Source organism: Theobroma cacao, chromosome 9, assembly GCF_053813885.1.
Source record: "Theobroma cacao isolate CCN51 chromosome 9, ASM5381388v1, whole genome shotgun sequence".
Classification (NCBI taxonomy): domain Eukaryota; kingdom Viridiplantae; phylum Streptophyta; class Magnoliopsida; order Malvales; family Malvaceae; genus Theobroma; species Theobroma cacao.
The window spans coordinates 33,231,476-33,248,340 of record NC_142647.1 but is presented as its reverse complement, the minus strand read 5'-3'; the positions used below and the strand labels follow the sequence as shown (position 1 = coordinate 33,248,340).

Genomic DNA, 16,865 nt, shown 5'->3' with positions numbered 1-16,865 from the left:
TTTTCATCTTGGTCATTAAAGTAAGAATTAGAGTATGAAGATACTTAGGTCCTTTTGATTGGGAATCATTAAGGAGCTAGTAATTCTTATATGACCAAATCAATTTTCATGCAAAAGTGAATGATTTGGTATGTTCAAAAGGTCTTATACATATAGATGTATACGACCCATTGAGCATAAAATGTTATGGAAAATGTTCCTAATTCATTAAGTTTACACAAGACCAAATTGAGATTTTGTCTTGTATACTTAAAGAAATAGAATTTGAAACCTTGAAATGTTTAGAGAACTCAAATATAAGATCGTACGAGCTATATAGTATGAAGTTCTCTTATTAAGATATGATCTTAGTGAAGATTACTCTTACTTATTAATTAATCATTCAAAAATGAATGTAGATACATGTGAAATGAAACTTTCTTATGAATAGAACATAAAGATGTTTGGTCAAAGAAGAAAGCAAATTCATATAGTGATATGATTTGGTCCATAACTTCCAAGTTAGATGTAGCCAATTATATTATTCCAAACCAATATGATTCCAAGCATACATTGAGATGTATGTATGCAACATCACGAAAAATTCAAAAGAGTTCGATTATTACTCTCACAAAGGATCTTGGATTTAGTGGGAGTATGATGACACTAAGAAAGGAGTTTCTTAGTTATTACATGGTTACATTGGAATCTAACTCTTAAGATTTTGCATAGAGATGCATAATTATATGTATGAGAACTCCATGGATTTAGTAAGATACATTGAAGATGTATTATTCATATGGGATGAACTACTAAATATGTTTCTCATTGGAGTTATACACTTTGTTCTATTAAATGGGATCCAAAGGGTTGGATTTAATAAAATGTACAAGTGTATTTATCTCATACATAAAAGGAGGTTAGTAGGAGTGAATACAATTCTTTGGTGATACAATTACATGGGATGCAATGTGTATACAAAGAAAGTGCCAAAATTAAATAGGGGCAGATGGTACAATGAAAAGTGACAAATGCATATGATACATACAGCATAGTTTAGTTGGAATGGTTCTAAAGAAAGAAAGAGGACTATGTACATGTATATAATTAAAGTCATATACATCTTATTAAAAAGGCTCTAATAGGAAGATATTTAGATATTTAGTCCATGGAACTAATAAAAGGTTCTGAACATTGTTAATGTAACAATGGAGCCATACTATTAGAACCTGGGTCTCATTTGTCATGACCCAATTTTTGGGCCATGACAGACGCATGGGCCCAATGGACGTAGCCCACTAAGCCCAAGCAAACCTATTTATATAATCGTACTCATTATCCCGTCAACTATTCTTATATTTACATCTCATAATCTCAAACCTTTAAGTACTTTAATAGTAAATTATAACAATCAAAACTGCATTTATATTACCCCAAACTAACATTAACTATTGCCACTCATTGTAGCTTTACCAATCAAAATGTACGTAAATGGTCTAAGGTATACATCTTAGTACTTTACATCACAGGTACGTATTTACAACAAAAATGACTTTGGGCTTCCAGCAGAGTTACCAAGGTGAAGGTGCGGCTACAAAATACCAAGATACCTACCAAGGATACGAATCTACGAGAACACCTCGACCTAGTTATCGGCTGCCTCTTGATTTGAAAACATGAATTTGAAAAAGGTGAGTATAAACTCAGTGAGTGAACATAAGAAGGGAACAAGCAATCTATAGGAAGAATTTGGAAATCATGATGCACTTGTTTCAAAAACAATGCAATTGATTTAATTTCTTACTAAAAACCCCTCTTGTCAAACTTTGATTAATAACCTCATAGTGTTGCAAAAACCCGTGATCAATCCATGAAGTTAAATGAGTGAAAAATATGTCAAAATCAAGCAAGGTAGCAAGCATGGCAGCAAGTTTCTCGCTACAATGAGAAATAGTGTTAGTTTGCATGTGTTTCAGTTTTACTATCATATCTCCCACTACAGAAGTCCAATTGATCTGATTTTGGACCATTAGAAAGATAAGAGGGAGGGATACAACTTTTATGTTTACCACTTTTCCCATTTTAGACGGAAAAGTGGTTAAAATCTTCATTGAAGTGAAAGTACTGCACCAGAACTTGAGAGTTTCTCGCTGCAGTGAGATTTATTCTTGCTGCAGCGAGAATCAGGCTAGTGTGACCCCCAAAACCCGAGAGTTTCTCGCTGCAGCTAAAATGAATCTTGCTGTAGCAAGAAACAGAGCATTTTAAGTGAAATAGGTCTTGTTACATCAAAAGACATTTTCTTGTTGAAATGAAAGGCAATTTGGGAGCAATTAACAATGCCAACACACAACACAATCACAATTATTTTCATAAACTTTCTATAACATATATATATATATTTGTATATACATACATCATCATGCATACCATCCCACCACACTTAACTCAATGCAATATCATCATCATCATCACGTGTGCACTCCTTACTCGCACACTTCAACATCATCACGTGTGCACTCCCTACTCGCACACTCTATCATCATCAGGTGTGCACTCCATACTCGCACACTTCAACATCATCACACAACATTATTCATCAATACAAAACATATATTCATATATATATATACCTACCAACATAATATAGAAGCACACAGATTCATCCTTTTACACATTTCACATTTTTCACAACATCGAAACATTTTATCAAGGGCTTGTTCCCTAGCACACATTTTAAAGAAAAGTTGGATAAAATCATTCAAATGTTCATTCAAATATATTACATTTCCCAAAGATATTTTGAAATGCAAGTTCACTCACCAATCTTTATTGATGTTTTGGTGGGCTCTAGCTTCGACTAATGTTTCGAATGGAGGTGTAGGGTTTCGTTGGAACCTATCACAGATAACAACATCACCATCAACCCAACTTGGCATTATTACTATTCCAAAGCTATTTTCTAAATTGGGTTCTACTAGTCATTCCTAACTAGTTTCCAACTACTATTAAATGGCTATTATTTGCACCATCCTAATCACTTTAAAATGAATAAACAACCTCAATTACAAAACATTCCCAAGTCTCATCACTAGCTATTTTCAATACTTAAATATCAAATTCTAATTCCCTACTCACCTTGGTAGCTTTGTAGTTGAATCTCTTTCCAAAAATTTCAAGTTATTATGGAAGCTCCCTCTGTCTCTCTCTAAACACCTAGCTAGTGAGAGAAAGTATGAAGTAAGATTTTTTTTTCAAGGGTTTTAAAGTAAGAGAGTGAAAGAGCACAAAGGTTTTATGAAAGGGTGCACAAAAGCATGAAAAGTGGAGCTAGCTTGAGAGAGTTATGGAAGCTTAAAGAGAACTCCCATGAAGGATGAAGAAACGTGAGAGGGAAGAAGGAAGAAGAAGAAGAAGAAGAAGCTACTGGAAAATGTGAGAAGAAGCTACTAGAAAATGTGAGAAGAAGCTACTGGAAGATGATATTTATAGCTCAATCTTATCCAAAATTACAAAAATGCCCTTAACAAATTAGCTTATTCTTCTCCAATCCTTTGTGCAATCTTTTTACTCTTTTGACACTGAGGCCAAGTCCACAATGGTCTAAAATACTCGAGTTTACAAAAATTAAAATTTTGACCTGAGATGAGAAATGACCATTTTGCCCCTACTTTGAAAATCATCATTATTTTTATTTTTTTCATCATTTAATCCTTATTTTCATCATTCATTTATACTTTAGGCCTACTTTGGCCTTAAAAATGTTTGAAAGCATACTTCTAGGGCATCATTAAAAAGATGATGAAATTACCCCTAGCTCGGGTTATCGTGTCTACACCTAGTTATGAGGCTATAGAGGTCGAGGTCTCACATCATTAGATTTAGATAGATTAATATGACATCATGTGATGCATGGACATCATGAAGATAGATAAAAGTAATTAACCACATTAGAGGGCACAAGCGAGTCTGCATGCAGACATAATTGCTAGATGGATTAAATCCACATACGATTAGGTAGCAATTGGCTTTGTGCTAGTGGGAGATGTTAGGATGAGCCCTACAGCTAATTAGGATGGTTAAAGCTTGATTCCAATCATACAATAGTATCATTCATGTTGAATGATTAAAGGTTTTCCTTCATCAATAAGACATCAATTATAATGAGTTATAAGTCTAATTGGATGAAGTCCATGAGATTAATATGCTTTGCAAGGGACCTATAATGGGTTGCAGTTATGAGATACTTATGCATCAAAGCATAATCTCAAAATGTTCCTGGTCAATGTATCATTGAGATTAGACAACAATGATGCTTAGAGACTGGTATATTCTATGTTCCTTACTTTGGACATAAGCAATCGATCTTATAGATTAAAGTATAGAGATACTTGGGACTAGAATATAGGTTTTTGCCTTGGATAGCAAGTTCACTGAACATGACCTGCCATGAGAAGTGCATTTGGTAATACACTCTAGTGTCTATGCAACACTTCTCATGTGTCAGTTGTGTAAATACTCCATAGACTTGAGACACAAGGTTGTCTTATGTGTGGAGTGCTATGCTTTGATTTCATCCCTATGGGTGCCTAACCAAGGATGCCAAAACAAGATGCTTTTGGGTATAGTATGAAACATGTGAAGGCAAATGAGTGGTCAAGATAGGAATCATCACCTCAAGTGTTTTAAAGGACATATTTTATCAGTTCTTGGTTAACATTAGCTTATTGAAGTCCTTAGCCAATGTGACATGGAGATTATGAAAAAGGTTTCATAACTCTCTATAAAGCTAATGCTATAATTGCAGGAACAAATATGGAAGTTAATAAGAGTAGACACTGTACCAAGCTCTTATCATCTCTGGGATACATGATGAGGGAATGAATTAAACTGATAGACTGTACACTGAAAGGTTATCAATGAACCTTTTGACTCTCCCAACAATTTGGTGGCCATGATGCATTGCTAGATGCAAATCTTGGTCTATGGAATTGATTATAAATTAATTGATTGAAATTTATATTAATCAATTAAGTCATTAATCAATTCCATTGCCAACATGTTGGGAACTTAATGGGTCACACACATGATTGCATTTGAATTAAATTGGGAGAGTGATGATTTAAGTTAGACTTAAATCACATGCTAGGTAATGAACTTTTATAAACTTAATTAAAAGAGTTAAATTAAGTGTCAGACATAATTATAAATAGTTATAATTATAAGGTCTTGATTGCAAAATATAAAGGAAATTAATTTTGATTTTAATTTCCAAGGACTTAATTAAAAGAGTTTAATTAAGTAATAGGCCCAATATTATAATGTGTTATAATATTGAGGGCTTAATTGCAAAATTGAAGTTATTTTAACCTAACTATATAAGTCACCTTTTAACTATTTCCATATGAAAAGTTTTTCATAATTGAAGAAAACCTAGTTTTTGTCAGAAAAAGAAAAATGTTTTCTCTCTTTTCCACCATTCCCTTTGTGTGAAAGAGAAAATTGCTTATGAAGAAATTTTTGAAAGAGATTCAGCTAAGATTGTGAAAAAAAAGAAAAAGGATAATTGTTGTCCTTTTTGCTAGCACAAAGTATAGTTAAAAAACTCCTTCCTTTGTTGAAAGTTCAAGTGCAATCGTGTGTACTACCATTGGAGGCCAAACACTTGATTGGCTAGGGGTTTTTCTCCTTGTAGTGTTCTCGGGATTGTTTCGAGAAGTGCCATTGTGATTACGAAATTAGTTGGCAAGGTAACTTTTTGATTGAAAATTTATTTTGTGCTTTTATGTGTTAAATATCACCAAGGTGATCCATGGGTGGAGGCATATCTTGGTTGCTTAGTTATAAGTTTTAATTTTCTTTCCGCTGCGTATTTTGAGCATGCCGTCCATAGCCAAACCCATCATTAACTCTGTTGGTTGGCCACCTGCGTGATTTGATTATGTCTGGGGAAGACCACTCATAGATTATGATCCAAACTATGAATGATGAAACATAACCTCGATTAGGTTTAGATAAATTTGATTTGGATTTGATAAGATACTTCGACGACCAAGGTGTGCCTATGGAGAATAACTTTGAACGACTTTGAGGATAAGCCTAATGATATACACTACTTGTGGAGACTTCTTAGGGATGATTGATATGCCTTTGACATTGGAGAAGCTTGTTATAATATTTGGTTGCATTGATAATGCAACATATATATATATATGTTTATTTTGTCAATTATATATATTTGATTTATCTGCACCTCTTATTGAGTATTAGATGACTCAGCCATTTATTGTACCATGTGCAGATATAGGCCATATGACTGTGTGGCAAGGGTTGTCCATTGATAGACCAATTTAACATTTGGTAGGTCTTATTTCTTACACGTCCACTCCACTGAGTTTGTCATGAGGTTCTGCCTTTGGAGTTTGGTTTAGTTGTTATATTGATAACTCTGTTATATAGAGTTATTTTTAACACATTTTGGTGACTTTAGTGGCTAGACCCTTGAGTTCAAGATTGGATTTTAACCTTTTGAGTTGTTTTTCTAGTGTAAGTTAGATTACATATTGAATAGTTAAATTAGTTGGCGTTAGTTTAATTTCACTTTACTTTGTCTTAATTTACTTTAGGAAAAGTTATTGCTGATTTTTCTCATGGTTTTATGCAGAATATGATGAGCGAGGTGAAAGAAAGTTATAATAGCATAAGTGTGGTGAAGGTGCCACTCATACATGTTGCAGTAATTTGAAGATAACTTGAGCTGCTGAAATCCAGTTGATGTGATTTTTGATTCATTGGAAAACTAAGAGAATGGAATACAACTTTTATGTCGACCAATTACCCAGTTCGGACTAGATAGAGGTGAAAATTGTGTTCCACATTGATAGATAGATGTAGTTTTGTGCTTCATACAACATGGCTAAAGCGCTGCGATGCTAGAGAATCATGGCAGTGACGTTAAGAATCATGGGGGCATCATATAAAAACTTGAGAGCACAGCGCCTCGGCACTAAAGAAGTGGCTTTTCGGTGTTACCAAGGAAGACCACGGTGCCAAAATATCATGGTCGCGAAGCCACCTTGACTTTTAAAAATATACTTTCGATGAAAAGTTGGAAAGTAGGGCACCTTGCACATATTTAAAAGCCTTTTTGGAGGGCATTCAAAGGGGAGACGACAACAGCTTTTTTGGAGAATTGAATCTATGAATCTGCAAGAACTCAAGAGCAATTGAGAGAGTTTTGAGATTTACCTAGGTTCAATATTAGTTTTTCTCTCTTTTGTGTTATTTTTATTTTCTTGTTTTGAATTCATGGCTAAATTTCTTTGGACATTGTTTTTATTAAATATTATAAGCTGAACTATTTTTCTAGGATTGTGGTGGATTTCAACTTGTAGTCTAATATTAGTTTCTCTTTTATTTACAATGAATGTGTAAAGTTTTGCTTATTCAAATCTGTTTTTAATGCTTTTGATTGCATGACCAACAATTAATTGATTTATGAATATAATTGAGACTCGATAGAGAGATTTTAGATTAGACAAATGTTTGAAAAGTGTATGTTGATGTCACTTAGGTGATCTAATTCGCAATTTGGGTAGACATATGCCAATTGCCACACATAGACAAATTAGAACACTAGTCTAATGAACCTTATTTTATTGATTACTATAGACATATAGTGACCCAATTAAGTTAGGTATTTGTGCAAGCATCTCGACAGAGAATTGTACATAGCTTTGGATTCTAGGTTGTAAAACCACCCATGAATATAAATAATAAGAGAAGCTGGTATCAGATGAAATGTTGAATGAACCCATAATCATAGGTTTTAATATATTACCTTTCTCAAGTAATTTTAATTTCTGTTAATTAACTTAGTGCTTGGTTTAATTTTATTTTAATTAATTTTTTGAAAATTTTAGTTACTTAAATAAGATTAATTTATCATAAATTTTAGTACTTAGTAAAGATTTAGGAACAAATCTCTGTGGGAATAATATTCTACTTTATCATTATATTACTTGTTCGATACATATACTTGCATGTGCAAAATCGACAACAAGTTTTTGGCGCCATTGCTAGGGATTTTGTTTTCTTTGTTATTTGCTAATATTAAAATTTTACAAATTAGTCTTAATTTAAGTTTTATTTCTTTATTTTGTAGGTGTGTTCAGTCATTGTATGAGAAGAGCAAATAACTTGTAGATTATCCTGTGTGATCTAGAAATTGAGAGAACATTTCATAGACTTCGACGAGAAAATCAAGAAGGTGTTACTCTAATAAATACAATGGTTGATCAACAGGGTGAATAGAAAATCCAAGAGTGCATAGTAGTTGGCAATTGTTGCTTAAGGGATTATGCTGTTCCTTTGGTACAAGGAATTCCATCGAGCATTCGAAGACTAGCTATTCAAGTAAACAATTTTGAGATCAAGTTAGCTATCATCACCATGATTCAAACCTCATTTTAGTTTGGGGGTCTTTCGAATGATGATTCCAATGGCCATATATCAAACTTCTTGGAGATTTGTGACTCTTTCAAACATAATGGTGTCATAGAGGATGCAATTCGTTTGAGGCTTTTTCCTTTCTCATTAAAGGATAAAGCTAAAGCATTGTTGAATGCGCTCCCTACTAGCTTAATAACAACATGGGATGATCTTGCTTAGAAGTTCCTTGCTAAGTTCTTTTCTTTGTCTAAGACAATGAAAATGAGGAATGATCTCACATCATTCATGCAACAAGATTCTGAATCATTATATGAAGCTTAGGAAAGATACAAAGAATTACTTCGACAGTGTCCTCATCATGGGCTTCTAAAGTGGCTTCAGGTGGAAACTTTTTTACAATGGTTCGAGTAGGCATGTTCGAACCACGATTGATGCTGTACTAAAAGGAGCTTTGATGGCTAAATCGATTGATGAGGCATATGATTTGTTGGAAGAAATGGCTACAAACAACTACTAGTGGCTAGTGGAGCAATCAATGCATAGGAAAGTAGCTGAAATTCATGATGTAGATGCTTTTTCGGCATTATCCACTCAAGTAACTGTTCTAAATATGACACTTGAATCCTTTGTTACTAACTCCATTCAAAGCCCTTTTGTAGTGTGCAGATAATCATGCTAGTCATCAGTGTCCTAGCTCAACGAAAATAGCACAATTTGTAGCGAATAGGTAGCAAAATAACCCTTATTCTGACATGTACAACCCAAGGTGGATGAGTCATCCAATTTCTTTAGGGTTAATAAACAAGGGTTGTCATAACTTCAAGGCCATATACATTGCCAGGATTCCAACAGCAAGCCAGAACACCTCTTTTAGAAAATAAGCCAACTGTTGAAGATTTGCTAAAGCAGTACATGACATAGAATGATAGCATCATACAAAGTCAAACAACTCTCATTTAGAGTCAAGCAGCATCTTTTAAAATCTTGAGACTCAGGTTGGTCAACTTTCCAATTTATTAAACAACCGACTTCAAGGAACACTATCTAGTGATAGAAAGGTGAATTCAAAAAGAGAAGGTAAGGAACAAGTTATGGCAATCACCTTGAGGAATGGAAAAGAGGTTGAAAATAGTGTTAGGCAAGCTACTCTTCAAGACAAGCCTGTTGAGAATGAAAAAGTGATTGAGACAATTGACAAGCAAATTCAAGAGAAAGAAGTAGAGACAACTTTACCACCACCATCCTTTCCTCAGTGCCTTTAGAAACAAAAGCTTGATAATCACTTCCAAAAATTTTTTAAGGTATTTAAAAAGTTTCACTTCAACATTCCTTTTGCAGAAGCTTTAGAGAGATGCCATCATATGTGAAGTTTTTGAAGGACATATTGACCAAGAAAAGGAAATTGGTGGACTTTAAGACAATTACACTCATTGAGGAGTGTAGAGCGATGATCCAAAACAAGCTTTTGCCAAAGCTTAAGGACCTAAGGAGTTTTTCTATGCCTTGCTCAATTGGTAATTTTAATTTTTTGAAAACTTTGTGTAATTTAGGTGCTAGTGTCTTAATAATGTCATCATCTGTTGCTAAGAGACTTGGATTGATGAAGATTTAACCAACTACAGTCACCTTACAATTAGTAGATAAAGCAATAAGGCACCCTTGTGGGATTATAGAAGATGTCTTGCTTAAGGTGGGAAAACTATACATTCTGGTGGACTTCTTTGTACTTGAGATGGAGGAAGATCAAGAGGTTCAGATCATATTAGGACACCCATTCTTAGCCACTGTAGGCACACTAATCGATGTAAGGGAAGGCAAAATAACTTCCAGAGTTAGAGATGAGGTAGTTAAATTTACTATCTTCAATGCACCTAAACACCCTTCATCCACAACTCAATGTTATAGAGTGTACTTAGCTGATAGAGGTAAAGGTAATCATATTCCACCACCTACAAGTGAGCAAGCACTAACTCTTAAGTTAAAGCCATTGCCATTATATCTGAAAACAAAACAGTGTTATGATGAGCATAATCTACCACCTTCTAATGATAGTGATTTTAAGGTGGGATAACAAGTGTTACTGACCAAATTAGTCAAGCTCTTTCCTTGGAGAGAAAAAATCAAAGTGGTCAGGTCCTCACAAGATGGTTACGACCTATCCTTGTGCTACAATAGATATTTATAGTGAAGCTATTGGAACATTTGGAGTCAAAGGGCAGCGTTTCTAGCATTACTTGAGAGGTGAATTGGATCACCAAATATCCTCAAGAACTCTAATAGACAAAAAAAAGGGTATCACAGTCAAGCTAGTGACTATAAGGAAGCATTTCTAGGGAGGCAACCCAAGCTATATCTTTAAGTTTAGTTGTTATTTTATTAGTTTTGTTTTTTTATTTAAATAAGTACTTATAACCTCTCCTTAGCTTGTTTGTTGAGTCTGCAGGTTTGGAAAGCATGAAGGTAAGAAGGGAGAAAATTAGAGCTTTCAATGCACTATCACCATTGATAAGGGAGTTCCTTTTACTTATTCTTTTTAGCTTTTCACATTGAGGACAATGTGCAATTTAAGTTTGGGGGAGCATTGGATTGTTATTAGTTTTGTGATATTTTAGGTTAGTTTATTTTCATTCAAATTTTTTTATGCATGTGCATTTACATTTGAACTAGATTTAATTGTGCTAGTTTTGTTTAATTTACCTATCTAATGATGAGAACTTAGTTTCATTCCTATTTTGACTCTTTGAAACATGTGAATATTGTTTGAGTGTTATATAAATTCTTATGCTAAGCTTTGTTGTTAGGTTGAAATTTTTACATTTTTGAGTACCATGTCTATTGCTTAGATTCATTATACGAAATTAGAGAAGGTTTATGTGAATGTAAAAATTTTGAATTATGTATGAAGTTCTAGAATTTGTTTGATTATCTCTTGAGGTGAAATTCTAGGCTATACTTAGTTAAGAAAATGATTTAGGCAACTTTTGGACCGATTAAGCCTTTTGTAGCCCTCCCTTATGTAAATTATCCTTCGTTTTTCCCCTTTGAGCCTAATGACACCTTTTCTTTGTTTGAAAACTTAATTTTTTATACTTTTGAGCTTTTTTTTGTTCTTGAAAGCATCTAATGTTCTTCTTAGCCATTGGAGATGTTTTTTATACTTGAAAAATCAACTCTGATGGATGTTGACAACTTTAGACCATTGAAAATAGTTTAGAGTTTATTCTAGCCATTAGTTTATCTTCAATCATTCAAATTCAAATTTTTAGATAGTGTGCTTTTAGTTGACTAACCATACTTCTTAGTTGATTAAGTCTTCTCTGTCTTGTAATTGAATTCTCTAGCAGTGAGCTCTTAGCTGGTTAACAATACTTTTTAGTCCATTAAGTCTTCTTTGTTTCGTAATCTGCTTTACTCTCTTAATCGATTAAGTAAGGCTTTAACTGATTAAGAGCTTATTATCTTTGAACTAGCCAACTTCACTTTTGGATTTTAGCTAACTAACTTTTCTTGGTTATCTGACTAAGAGGCTTCTGTTTGTGGCTCATTTTTTTTAATGCTGGAAATTCCCGCAGGGCCCAGCTACTGTTTGTGGCTCATTTGTAACTCATTATTCTTATGAGTTTTGATATTTGCTTTCTAGAGATTAATTTATTATTGACATACATTTTCATCCTCTACACTCAAGTAGTATAGTTGGACATTAATCAGTGGGAATGTTTTGTTATCATCAAAAACTTATGGAGCCAACAATCTCCCACTTTTTGATGACCACAAAACATTCCTTGATTAATGGCACAGTCTATTCGTTCCTTTTGTATTGCACAAGATGAGGAATTTCGCCCCAAGTGTGTGCTCCCCCTTAAGTTATTTTGTTATCCAACTTAACAGGCTAGCTAATTTTTATCTATTTCTTAATGAAGATAACAAGCATTGATTCAGACATACAACAGAATATATTCATGAATAATATACAAGCTTGTAGAACTATTAGTAATAAGTGACAAGGTATTATCAATATTGTAACCAACTATCATCAGCATATCATCATCAATAGACCATATCTATTCTAAAAACAAATGTCATTATCAAGCTAACAAAGATAACAAGGAATCATAACAAAGAGTAAGTTATCAACACCCAAACACTAACCATCAATAGTCAAAATAGCATAATGTCATAAATAACTATGCATCAGAATGTCACAAATAACAACACATCATAAGAATCAAATTCCTAAATTACTGTATTGTTACTTCTACTTTCTCCCTCTTTTTGTCATTAGTAAAACTGGGATGGTCTACTGATTCAAGAAGAGTTAGAAGGGGTGAATTCATCAGTCCCAAAGTGAACATTGAGGGGTTTGGGAGATGACAAAGGTGATGATTTTTGGGGTGAGGAATCAAGGGAAGGAGTGTTTGAGACTTGGAAAGGATTTTGGCTAGGGGATTATCTGAGGATCTAGCTTTGTCAGCCAACCTGGAAGACAGTCTTCTATTGGGAAACCTGGTTTTCATTGCCATTGTCTTTTTGCCTTTTCTAGTAGGTTTGTATCATCATTGTATTCTCTTTCAACTCCAGGTTACTATTTTTTTGTTGGAGTAAGTTCAGGTTCACCACCTTCAGTTTGAGAAGCAGGATTCTCAATAGTTTGTCCTTCTAGTATAGGACTTGGGGCTACTCAGGTACCTTCAGATGTAGGACTAGATGGTGTTTTTCCTTTTTCTTTCATAAAATTTGCCAGCTCTTGCAGATGATTTTCAATTTTTAGAATTCTCTCAGATTGATCAGTTAGCTTGCCATCAATTTTCATCAATAAATTTAAAATCATCTCATTTGAGATTTGAAAGGGGGTTGACTTTTGTTTGAGCAGAGGTGGGATACTCATTTCTTGGGTGTCTTTAGGAGTTTTGATGAATTTTTCTCCTTCAAGTTTATATCCCATTTTTGGTAGACTTCCCAAATAGATGGCTTGATCTTTGTTGTTGACTTGATCCCTTTGATATCTTGTATTCCATATTCCATTTTTCCTTACCAAAGAGGTAATGGGGTTTCCATAAGCCAAATTAATTTGATCTATATGGCAGGTTCCCTTAATTCTTTCAATCATAAATCTTCTAAGATTGAGAGGAGTTGCATTGAATGCATGTTCCATCAGCCACATGTCTTGAAGACTTGCATAGCTAAAGCTACCTTTTCATCTATGAATTGTTGATGCAATAAAGTAGTGTAAGATCTTAGTTTAAGGACTCTTGATAAGACTTGCATAACTCCTAGAAGAGTATCTTTCTTTTTTCCCAGTGATGATTTTCCACAGAGATGAGGGATCGTATTCCTCTAGACTACCATATTCACCCACATTACACTCAATTTTTGGCAAATTTCCCATATCAGTAGTAGTGATCACAAATTCCTTTCCATTTAGAAACACATTAAGGCCATCGTCAACAAAATCCTCTGGATTATTAAGCTCTATTTTATCTAATGTAATGTTAGAGTAAAATTCTTTGACAAGACTGACATTATAAGATCTATTCCAAAAAAACCCTAGTTTCTTCAATTTGAGTTCCTCAAAATATTCTGACAAACAATTTTTGATATCTGGTACTTCATCAAAATTGTCCCAATCAATGAATTTTCACAAGATATGGGTGCATTCTTTATTTTCTTAAATCTTTCCTCATGAATCTTATTCTTAAATTTTGAGGATACAAAATTACCTTTTTGTTGGAATTTCCTCTTTCCACCACTTTCTTTGATTTCAATGCCATCTTTTTCTATTTCTTTCCTGTTTTTTCAATCACTGGTACTGGGTGGTTCTTTTTCCCTTTCTTTTGAACCTTAGGTGATGGACTGTCTTCCATGGGGCGTTTCCTTTTTTTTTTTTCAATGCATCACTTGGTAGTGAAGATTTGGCCATTGTTCTTGGTAGTTTCCGACTTAGGTAAAGAGTTTGAGATGAGGGGGTTTTGGTTTTGAAAAGAGAGGCTCAAGAGGGGAGAGAATATAAAGAAAAAGTGTGGAGTTAAGAGAGTTTACTAATCTCCCTCTTTAAATAAGGCTAGATATCCTTTTTTCAAAATTCAAAATTTTGGCTCCCCTTTTTTGTTTTCAGTTAGACAGTTTTCTTTTTCCTCTCCCCCCGTTCTCCTTTTGTTTTTCTTAAATATATTATATAAATTTTTTTATTTCAATTTCTTAACTGATTTAGTTTTACATTTAACCTACTAAGTCAAGCATTTTGAATAAAGGATCAACATAGAAAGTTTTGAATCAGTTAAATGATTCTTTTGATCATCTAAGTTTCTACTATCTTGCAAAAGGAGAACTCAAGAGATTTACCTAAAGCTCATTTACATTAAGCAGTCCTAGATTTCTCCTAATTCCTTAAAATCGTTCTTCATTTAAGGGTTTAGTGAAGGTATTAGATAGTTGATGCATAGTGTTAACAAATTCAATCTTCATGTCTCCTTTAAGCACATGATCTCAAATAAAATGATGTCGAATTTCAATGTGTTTGGTTCTAAAGTGCTGAATTGGATTTTTTGAGATGTTTATAGCACCTGTGTTATCATAAAATATGGGTATATTTTGTTACTCCAAAATCTTTTAACTGATGTTTAATCCATATAATTTGAGCATAACAACTTCCTAAGGATATGTATTCAGCTTCAGCTGTTGATAATGCAACATAGTTTTGCTTCTTGCATGTCCAAGATACAAGCATATTTCCATGAAACTGACAAGTGCCACTAGTGCTTTTTCTATTTGTTTTACTTCCAGCAAAATCAGCATCAAAGTATCTAATAAGATTAAAAGATGATCCTTTTGGATACCATAATTTTAAACTTTGTGTAGACAGTGCACAAAGATTTATAGTGGTTTGGTTTCTTTAACTTACATCCACTGCCTTGATATTTCAATCAAGGATGTTCAAACCAAAGCACTATAATTAGTGGAATTCTCAAGCTTCCACCAAGCTTTTACAATGGCTTTTCACAGGCTCAGCCACAACCTTTGATAATGGTTTTTCTTGGGATCAACCAAAACCCAAATCTAACTTTCCTAGGCTGAGTTAGAATACAAAACTAATCAAGCAAACCCAAGTTTGATTAATCCCCTTAGAGTGGCTCACACGCTTTAAGCAATCAAGAAGTATAGATAAAAAGAAGTACTTATGATCACTAACCTGATCTGAATGGTACAAGATGAAGTGCGAAATTCTATTACAAAGATTGGAGTGAAACGCAAGAAGGATTGAGAGAGTTTTTGCTATTTTTGAGCTCTTTTTGTTCTTGGAAGCATCTAATGTTCTTCTTTACCATTAAAGATGTCTTTTATACTTGAAAAATCAACTCTGATGGATGTTGATAACTTCAGACCGTTGGAAATAGTTTAGAGTTTATTCTAGCCGTTAGTCTGTCTTCAATAATTCATATTTAAATTTTCAGACAGTGTGCTTTTAGTTGACTAACCATACTTCTTAGTCGATTAAGTCTTGTTTGTCTTGTAATTAAATTCTCTAGTAATAAGCTTTTAGTTGGATAACTATACTTCTTGGTCGATTAAGTCTTCTTTACTTCGAAATTTGCTTTACTTTCTTAATCAATTAAGCAAGGCTTCAACCAATTAAGAGCTTACTGTCTTTGAACCAGCCAACTACACATTTGGATTTTAGCTAACTTCGTTGGTTATCTGACAAAAAGGCTTTTGTTTGTGGTTCATTTGTAACTCCTTATTCTTATTAGTTTTGATATTTGCTTTCTAGTGATTAATTTATTATTGACATACATTTTCATCCTGCACACTCAAGTAGTATAGTTAGACATTAATGAGTGGGAATGTTTTGTTATCATCAAAAACTTATGGAGCCAAGAATTGCATCCCTCATTCCTAAGTGCATAAGTCAATTTAGGAATGTTATGAGCTAAATAGTGAAAGAAGTAGTAAAGATGAAAAATGAAGAAAAGTTCAAAATATGATTGTATTCATCTCACTAACTAATAAAAGAAATAATTTTTGAGGGTGTGAAATTGAAAAAAAAAAAGAAAGAAAGAAGAAGAAAAAAAAGGAAGTGTTGAACAAAAGAAAATTTTTGATGAAAAAGGAGTATCCTAGGTGAAGGAAAATAAAGGTTTGAATAGGTCCTAGATTGGCTATGTGCTCAGGGTGATTTGAGCTATACATTATCCCATATCTAACCTTAACCCTAGCCATACATCACAAGCTAATTAAAGTCTTATTGATCCTTGATTTAGTGTTAGTCTACATTAGTGGAGAGATAGATGAAAAAGAAAACTTATGGAATTTAATTACTAATTTGGATTTTGCATAAATATAAACTTATTCGAATTGTACAATGTCTAGGTGAGAAGATTGCACACGCACACGAAATTTCACTTAATGATAAGCTTGCATTTGAATTGAGACATGAACTT

At 33.5% G+C, this 16,865-nt stretch overlaps 1 protein-coding gene and 1 non-coding gene across 2 annotated transcripts; one reads left to right on the top strand and one right to left on the bottom strand.

Annotated features, from left to right (window-relative positions):
• Nucleotides 1-8,688: 8,688 nt before the first annotated feature.
• LOC148760867 (small nucleolar RNA R71) lies at nucleotides 8,689-8,795 on the bottom strand. The gene has a single exon (XR_016028671.1). It is a non-coding gene; the product is annotated as a small nucleolar RNA R71 (small nucleolar RNA).
• Nucleotides 8,796-9,521: 726 nt separating this feature from the next.
• Nucleotides 9,522-10,501, top strand: LOC108663264 (uncharacterized). The gene is made up of 3 exons (XM_088809696.1): nucleotides 9,522-9,682; nucleotides 9,769-9,944; nucleotides 10,053-10,501. The coding sequence occupies exons 1-3, from the start codon at nucleotides 9,522-9,524 to the stop codon at nucleotides 10,499-10,501; spliced, it is 786 nt and encodes a 261-aa protein (XP_088665822.1).
• Nucleotides 10,502-16,865: the final 6,364 nt, after the last annotated feature.